Here is an 8,810-nt window from a genome sequence, read left to right on the forward strand (position 1 = left end):
CCTGGTAGTTGGGGGAGAGAGATGGGGCTTGAGAGGGTGGTAATGAATGCAAAAAAAACTGAAATAGAAACACTGAGAAGCAATAACTTTATGGATAGCAATGCCCATGTGGACGAACCCTGTAACAGTTCTATGTCTTGGGTTGTTTAAATCTATAAAATGAGGCCGGCTGTGGGGGCTCATGCCTATAATCCCAGTACTTTGGGAGGCCGAAGCAGGCAGGTCATCCGAGGTCAGGAGTTCGAGACCAGCCTGACCAATATGATGAAACGCCATCTCTAATAAAAATACAAAAATTAGCCAGGCGTGGTGGCAGGCACCTTTAGTCCCAGCTACTCAGGAGGCTGAGACAGGAGAATTGCTTGAGCCTGGGAGGCGGAGATTGCAGAGAGCTGAGATAGCGCCACTGCATTCCAGCCTGGGCGACAGAGTGAGACTTTGTCTCAAAAAAAAAAAAAAAATCTGTAAAGTGAGGCAATTACTTCATGTTACTTCTAAGCCTTTTTCCAGCTGACATTATTTGATTCTCATCTGAATACTGTCTGAGAGAGTACAGTGATGCAGATACACACAAATCAGATATGCATCTGAGCCGACCAAAGGCTTTCCCAGTGGCTTCACATGCCATGAAAAGTCCAGTGGGTTTTCCCGATCTGTGTGAGAGCTGGATCAGCTCCTGGAGATACCTGAATGGTTAGGATTGCCTAAGCCCACCAGAATCAGTTTAGTTTTTAATGCTGTTCCTCCCCTTTCTGGCTAATCTTTCTAGAATGGAACAAACTGATTTTTACAAAAGTAATCAATTTAAGATCAACCCACATCTTCATGAGAGCCCAGTAAGCAGGATACTCCAGCACAAGAGAGACAGGCAGTCAATGCCATCAAATACTTACTGGAACAATGCCGAAACTCGAAGCGGATGTGTGCGCCCCGGAATTTATCCACGGGAATGGGAAGTTTCAGCAGTTCAGACCACCTGGGGCTGTTGTTATGATAAAGCACAAAGGAGTGGTACTCACTGGCTGGTGGCTCCCCAGAGCCAAAGGAGATAAAATCCTAACAAAGGGAACACACAGGTTAAAGAGAGCTTCATCTAAAGATCTTTTGAAAAGGCAGAGCAATCACTTTGCTCTATCTGCCTGCCCCTCAAATAGCACTTCATAGAAAATTACCTCACTGGTTCTTTGCCGTGTGTTTCTGTGCCTGCTGCTGTTTAGCAGGGTGTATCTATTTAATTCTGATGCTGGTCTCCAAGGATTTACCGTGCCAAGGGTAGACCTGGGTGATACATGGGAGATGGTCGACTGCATGCCCCACTTGGAGCTCAACTACATGGCAAAGTTCCCAACCTGCAGTAGTCAAAAGCCTATTTTGTGCCTCAGTAGGTGACTCACTAAGCCCCAGGACCAACCTTCTTATTTAAATGGGCAGCTGTATTTCTCCATGAAGAAGGGGCTCATGAAAACTACTTCTTCCATAAAAACACCTGCTATTCTCACCCCAATTAGTAAGGAGTACCCTAGTCTTCATGCCTATTTTGGTCAGAAAGAAAATATATAGGATTAAATAATGAAATGGTTTTAAAACTATGCTGCATTTATCTCAGCACTTGGGGAAGACAAGGCTCGAGAGGATCACTTGAGGCGAGGAGTGCGAGACCAGCCTGGCCGACATGGTGAGACCCTGTCTCTACTAAAAATACAAAAAGTAGCTGGGCATGGTGGCACATGCCTGTAATCCGTTACTTGAAGGGCTGAGGTACGAGAATTGCTTGAACCCGGAAAGGAGAGGTTGCAATGAGTGGAGATTGTACTACTGCACTCCAGTCTGGTGACAGAGTAAGATTCTGTCTCAAAAAAAAAAAAAAAAAAAAAGAAAAAAAAAGTTGCTTTTAAGTAACAGCTGCTATAAGAAAATTATTGACACAATTAATTAAGCAAATTGTCAAAGTTGTTGCTGTTTTTTTTTCCTGGCTTACCTTCAGCATGAAGACTGCGTTTTTCTGCTCTTTTCTGAAAGGAATTTTAGTGAATTTAAAAAAAGGAAAAAGAAAACTACACAGGGGTGAAGGAGAAAAATAAGATAGAAAATAAAGCAAATCAGAAATTAACTGATTGCAAATCAGAAAATAACTGATCACATTAAAGATTAAGTGAAAGCAATTACACAGACTTGTTTGGCCTGGAAATATCAAGTATTAACATACCTTCAGGGTTTGGCCACTGCTGTCTACAATGAACATCGTAACTTCCACATTTCTGGCCACGCTCTTCCCTCCTTTCTCAAATTCTCCCCTTTCAATAGTGATATATAAATCATTCCTCATTTCACCTATAAGGAAAGGAAAATTAAAACCATGTTATATATATTAGGAAATGTAATAAAGTGCTATATCAAGGAAAAGTTTATACAATATACGGTTATACAGACATATAAAAGTACAAATATATTTGCATTTTTATAATTTTATAAAAGTGTCCTCACCCTCACTGCCAACATCTGAGAATAATAAAAGCCAGCCTCTGCTAGTCTGAATTAGCAATACTGTAATTGTATATCTAGGAGGCGAATACTGGGACCGAGTACGAAGGTATTGTCAGGTCTCACCATTTTTCAATATTTCCCTCATTTTATTTATGAGGTGTGATTGTAAAATGACAGCCTAGCAGGGGTGGCTCAGAGAAACCAGTCTTATTACTTTATAGTCATAGCAATTTAGGGTAGAAGAAATACCTAAATGTAGTAAAATAATAGGACTGTAAAGGATACAATTACAACTTAAATCTTTTCCACAATTCATGGACAAAATGATCTCACAGCTGGAAGAATCCAGATTAGCAATTTATGAACACAGATGTAGAATAATTCAGTTATACAGACAAACTCAGCTTAATATTTCATATCATCAAGCTATAAAACAAGTGAGAAAGGCCCTATATTCAAATGGGCACATCCTATGTACATATATACTGTCGATTTTTTCTCTGCTGGTGATTTATAAAACTTCAGTTTTTAAAAATCTCAACCCTTTCTTATTATTGCAAGATATAAAAAGAGAAATTTGATGCCAACTAGCAAACTTAGGCAAATGTGCTAACAGCATGCTTTTACCTCTCTTATAAGAATTAAACTAGGGGGAAATAATGAATGCATAGAGAAGTAAGAAATAAGTCAACAAAGCACAACTAGAAAGTTTTTAAAGGTAAATGGTGAGATGGTAAGGTCGAATTTACTTTTACTTAACACAGATTTCAAACACTTGAAAAAAATCAAAAGTAATACTGTTTTCTTTTCTTTTCTCTTTTTTTTCTTTTTTTGAGGAAAAAAAAAAGGGGGGGTCTCACTCTGTTGCCCAGGCTGGAGTGCAGTGGCGCAATCTTGGCTCACTGCAAGCTCTGCCTCCCGGGTTCCTGTCATTCTCCTGCCTCGGCCTCCCGAGTAGCTGGGACCACAGGTGCCCACCACCAGGCCCGGCTAATATTTTGTATTTTTAGTAGAGATGGGGTTTCACATTGTTAGCCAGGATGGTCTCAATCTCCTGACCTTGAATACTCTGTTTTCTAATAAAAAATTTCCCCATAAGAAAGCAAATCACTAGAAAGAAAAATAACCATACAACTATGTCTACAATGAGGAGTTTTATAAAACTTCTTCATCAAAGTGTGGACAAGGAAGTACCCTAGTTCCTCAATGCCATGGACCATGGGAGATTATCAGTGTACCTGATCATCTTCCTCCATAAAGACCAACTTTTTATGATGGCATCATTTGCAAATGACCTAGGCTGACAAGGACACAGGTGGGCCATAAAACAGAAAAACTAAGTAAGTTCTAAAAAGAATTACATCTTAGTCACTCTTTACAAAGGGTATATATAAAATGTATATAAAACATACATTAGTGGAAACAATACAGAGGTCTCTGGCTTATGAATTTCTAGTACTCTTATACAGCTTATACAAACCAACTTGGGAAGGCAATGAACTTAAAGTCCAGGAGAAAAGCAACACATTTCAACACTTTAAACATTGTATTTGTGTGCTTTGAAAGTTTTCTGTTTTAACTATTTCCTTTATTAATTTTTAGAGAATGGCCCAGTACATTTTATGTTTATTAGACTTTTTATAACCCATTTCACTTTACTACATGTATTCTGTACTGCCACATTTAATGTTATTTATTTAACAATTCCGTTATAGAATCAACAGCAAACCCCCAAAATTTGTCCCCTGAATCAACTGACTTCAACAAACAAAAAATAGGTCTGGTACATACAATGGCCTGCACATGCTAGTTTAACAAGAGGTTTGGGAGGAAATTCTTGACAATAATGTTTCCATGAACAGATCTGGCAGGTGAAAAAACAACACTCAAATCAAGATACTTTAGAGCAAAATATATTGGCTAAAAACAGCAGAATTTTTTTGCTTCTTGGAGTAAGTGACACATCATAAATAGCTCTGCTTACAAATAGACTGTAAAACCTACACTGACTAATGGGAAGTATAGCTACAGGGGTTTTTACCTTAGGAATTTCTCATAATGAGTAATTAGCTTGTCCAAACCACACAGGGATTAACTGTCCTGCAAAATAAAGAGTAAGTGTTTCTTGGGAAGGTGCTTTCCACTGTTATCTGCTAAAAGGACAGGGACCCTCAGACTCCAGCAAAGGCAAGAGGTGATAAGGGAGGTTTGCAAGGTAACCTGTTTCCCTCTGTCTGTAGGCTAGGCCCAAAGGAGGGAAAATGAGGGCTGTACTGCCAGCATCACAAAATTCTTTTTTTATGTACTGTATTTATTCAATGAATGTCTCTTGAGCATCTCCTGTGTGCTAGATACTATTATTACAAGCCAGGAAGATTCAGTAGTGAATACAGCAAAAATTATTTCCCCAGAGTCTTGATTCTAGTAGGGGTAACTCCTTAATAAATAAATAAATAAGTAAAATATATAGCATGCTAAGTGATAACAGACACTGTGGATAAAAGTGAGGAGGAGGATACAGAGTACTGAATGGGGATGGAGGGAGAGTTAAAATTTTCAACAGGGTAATTAGAGAAGGCCTCATGAGAAGATGAGCGCCCTGAGTAGGCTGTGGTGTGTTTCACAAAGGAGTAAGGTTCCAAAGGGTGTTAGCTTCTCAGGCCAATCCCCAAGGCCTGTTTAGCTCATAACATAGCTGGATTCTCCTAACTCTTCTTCACAAAAGAGATTCTGAATTCAAATACACTAACAGCAGTAGGTTCACAGGACAATTAGAATAAGGAGATATAGGTTCTAGTCTCTGCTACTGCTACGGTGTGTGACATCAGTCTACACAGGATATCAGAAACCTCTGGGTCTCAGGTTTTTGTTATGAAAATGAGAATAGGGTAAAGGTGGGGACAGGAGAGGTGGTAGGAGAGACAACACTACTTTATTATATTATATTATGCTGTTTCTATGCCTTACAAAAGAACCTCCTCAAAACAACACGTTCACAAAATCAAACTCCTTATACATATGCTTTAATTTTCTGTTCTTTAACTGTCACTATCCCTGCAACCCCATTATCTTTTGCAAATCTTTTAGACTAAAACCAGATTTCTTTGAAAAGAGAATACACGACAAGAAGAACACTTCTCCTGGGTGACATTCTCCATGTGCCTCTCCCCAGGAATTGTACAGCTTGCTTATGTTCCAATTCTGCAAGGTGCCACGTTTTGACAAAATATGCAGAAGGATCAAGTTGAAACAAGTGCTAATTAAAATCAATACATTTGAGGCTGACTCTGGAGAAAACTCATGAGTCCAAATGGTGTTCAGAAAGCATCTTGGGTAATTAAGAGAGAAACCATCAAGTCAGTATAAAAAGAAGTCATAACACCCATGTGAAAAACTATTTCCCTGACAATGTTTATTAACACCTTGTACCTCTCAAATTTATTACTCTGAAAATTTGATGTGCACCACACTTTCTTTCTCTTTAGCAGGCCTGCTGGCTAGGGAGCCTTTACACATATGAAGGCCTTTCAAAATACCACTGTAGACAAGATAAAGATAAGGTCATAAAAGTGGGAACAAACTCAAGAGTTCAGTGACTGCAGTCAAATGGGTCCATTAACAGCTTGACCTAGATGGGTAAGAATTTCCATCAGTAGCTGAAAACTGTAATTCTTGTTTCTGTCTTAGGAGTGCCTTGGATAAAGGCATATAGTACATGATCACCACAGCATGTAAAGCACTGTACACCATCCCAGCAGCTTTATTTTATATATATATACACACACACACATATACATACATATATACACACACACACACTGGATATTTGTTAAGAGTTATGGAACCAAATAAAATTTCCTGTCCTTTAGTTTAAAAAAAAAAAAAGAAAGAAAATGTGTAAATGACTTCGGTTTTTTGTGAACTCAGATTATCATTGATGATGTTGTTAATGATGATGGCAGTAGTAAGAGTCCTAGTACCAAAAGCAGCAGCAGTACACTTTATTGAGTTCCTGCTATGCGTTGGGTACTTTGCAAAATGCTAGAAGTAGAATATCTCATTCAATTATCATATCAACTTTATAAAAAAGGCATTATCATTTCCATTTTGCAGATGAGGAAATGAAAATGTAGGGATGAAGAAAGGTGCCCTAGGTATTATCGGTGACCCCACATTACCTCTGAAAACCTGTAATTCCATGCCGTGAGAATGGCCGTCAAATAAGCCACTGCAATTCAGCCTTTGTCGGGAGAAGTGACTTGAGCAAGGAAGGGAGCAGTCCTGCATTGCTTCGTATTTGTCAGACCAGTTTTTAAATACTGATTACAGTTCTTGGGACCATCTTTACAAGACAGAGACAGACACCAATGGTATCATCCAGATCATAAACAATATGAAGAAAGGACTCAGAACCCATCACAAGAAGGAAGATGTAGACAATAAAATTAACTGAATTTTAAAATGCTGAAGTTCCATGCAGAAAAGGAAACTGGTCCAACATGTCACTTTGAGAGACAATGTGATGATGTGTTCTTGGTCAATACAAATATTCAAGTATGAGCCAGAAAACCACCACCGGGAACCATGAAGAGGAATGCATGCACTAGACACATGGCTGGGCTGGGTGGCCGCTCATGTGTGTGAAAGGCAGATTAATACCCCCTCCCCAAAGATACCTAGGTCCCAATCCCTGGAACCTATGAGTATGTTACCTTGCAGATGTGATTAAATTAATGATCTTGAGATAGGGGGATTTTCTTGGATTAACAGGGTGGGTCCAATATAATCACAGGTCCTTGAAAAAGGCAGGGGGAAGGGTCAGAATTAGAGAAGGGGATATGATGAGGAACACAGAGGCTGGAATGACTTGGATCTAAGCCAAGGAGTGCAGGCAGCCTCCACAAGCTGGAAAAGGCAAGGAAGTGGATTCTCCCCTAGAGGCATCAGAAGAAATGCAGCCCTGATCACACCTTGATTTTAGTTCAGTGAGACTAGCTCATCCTCTGACCTTCAGAACTATAACGTAATAAATGTATGTTGTTTGAAGCCACCCTGTTATAGCACCTATAGGAAACTAATACAATGTGTCTTTCATATCCAAGTTTCTGTCACTTCCTGACACCTTCAAGGAGGAGGAAGGAATGGGAGCAGGACTTACAGGTAACTGGAGACTGAAGCAGAGCACAGACAGGGCAAACATATGGATAGGCTGAAAAATTAACTAATATTATATTTCCAGTTTCTCACACAAGATATACTTGAGTAAAACCCATCAGGTTTTCTCTATTTTCTGTCTGTCATTCTCACTTTTGTTTTGCTCTGTTTTTAAAAGAGTACTATGAGATACTGAACTCTTTTGGGAGGTAGCTTTTTATGTTTTGCTTATGACAATTAAGCAAGCAAGGGCACATGATACAGCACCACAATGGGCTCTCCAGACAGTTTTGCACAGAGCCAAGAGCATGGAAAAATGTGGTTCCCTGTTGCCATCCCACTCTGGGACAATGCATGGAGATCTGGCAGCCTATTGGGGGAAGTCCTATACTCTTGGGGTGGTGGGGACTGCAAGCTTCATAATTTGAGAGGTACCAGCCCCTCCCTCTGTCTGATCTAGGGCTGGGATATAACTTCAGGGTGACACATTAGAGTCTCAGCTTCCCTCTCTCTTCAGTCACTGTGGCATTCATTGGTTGAAAGACCACCATCTCCTCGCAAATCAGGGTTCAGGCCTAAGCTAAGTGGTGTGGGGGCCCAGTGACTAGGGCTGGAGGGTGGTAAGCTTTGGTTAGGTTTAGGATATATACAGATACATTATATATATCAATGTATATTTTGCTACAGAGTCTCACTCTCTCCGAGGCTGGAGTGCAATGGCATGATCTCAGCTCATTGCAGCCTCAACCTGCTGGGCTCAAGCAATTCTATCGCCTCAGCCTCCTGAGTAGCTGGGACTGCAGGCGCACGCCACCATGCCTGACTTTGTAAAGACAGGGTTTTGCTGTTGTCCAGGCTGGTCTTGAACAACTGAGGTCAAGCAATCCATCCTTCGTGGTCTCCCAAAGTGCTGGGATTACAGACATGCACCACCATGCCCAGCCAGATTTAGGACATATTTTTAAGGAAGATCAAATCTTACTAGTGCACATCTACTTCTCCAAAAGAAGGCTTACTGCTGTTTCAATTCTATCTTTTGATGTGTATTTCTCTATCAGTACATAGTAAGGAATATTTATATTGGCCAGGCGCAGTGACTCACGCCTGTAATCCCAACACTTTGGGAGGCTGAGACGGGTAGATCACGAGGTCAGGAGATCGAGACCACCCTG

General features: G+C 40.2%; 1 protein-coding gene across 2 annotated transcripts in view; it reads right to left on the reverse strand.

Moving 5' to 3' along the window:
• DOCK4 (dedicator of cytokinesis 4) overlaps nt 1–8,810 on the reverse strand; it is a 491,532-nt gene that overhangs the window by 178,097 nt on the left and 304,625 nt on the right. For both annotated transcript variants that reach the window (XM_011999203.1, XM_011999202.1), the window contains exons 14-15: nt 2,207–2,331; nt 894–1,056 (exon numbers count right to left, since the gene is read on the reverse strand). In XM_011999203.1, coding sequence (XP_011854593.1) covers nt 894–1,056; nt 2,207–2,331 — 288 coding nt within the window. The remainder of the gene's footprint in view (nt 1–893; nt 1,057–2,206; nt 2,332–8,810) is intronic.

The sequence above is a fragment of the Mandrillus leucophaeus genome, unplaced genomic scaffold (assembly GCF_000951045.1).
Source record: "Mandrillus leucophaeus isolate KB7577 unplaced genomic scaffold, Mleu.le_1.0 Scaffold588, whole genome shotgun sequence".
NCBI classification, from domain to species: domain Eukaryota; kingdom Metazoa; phylum Chordata; class Mammalia; order Primates; family Cercopithecidae; genus Mandrillus; species Mandrillus leucophaeus.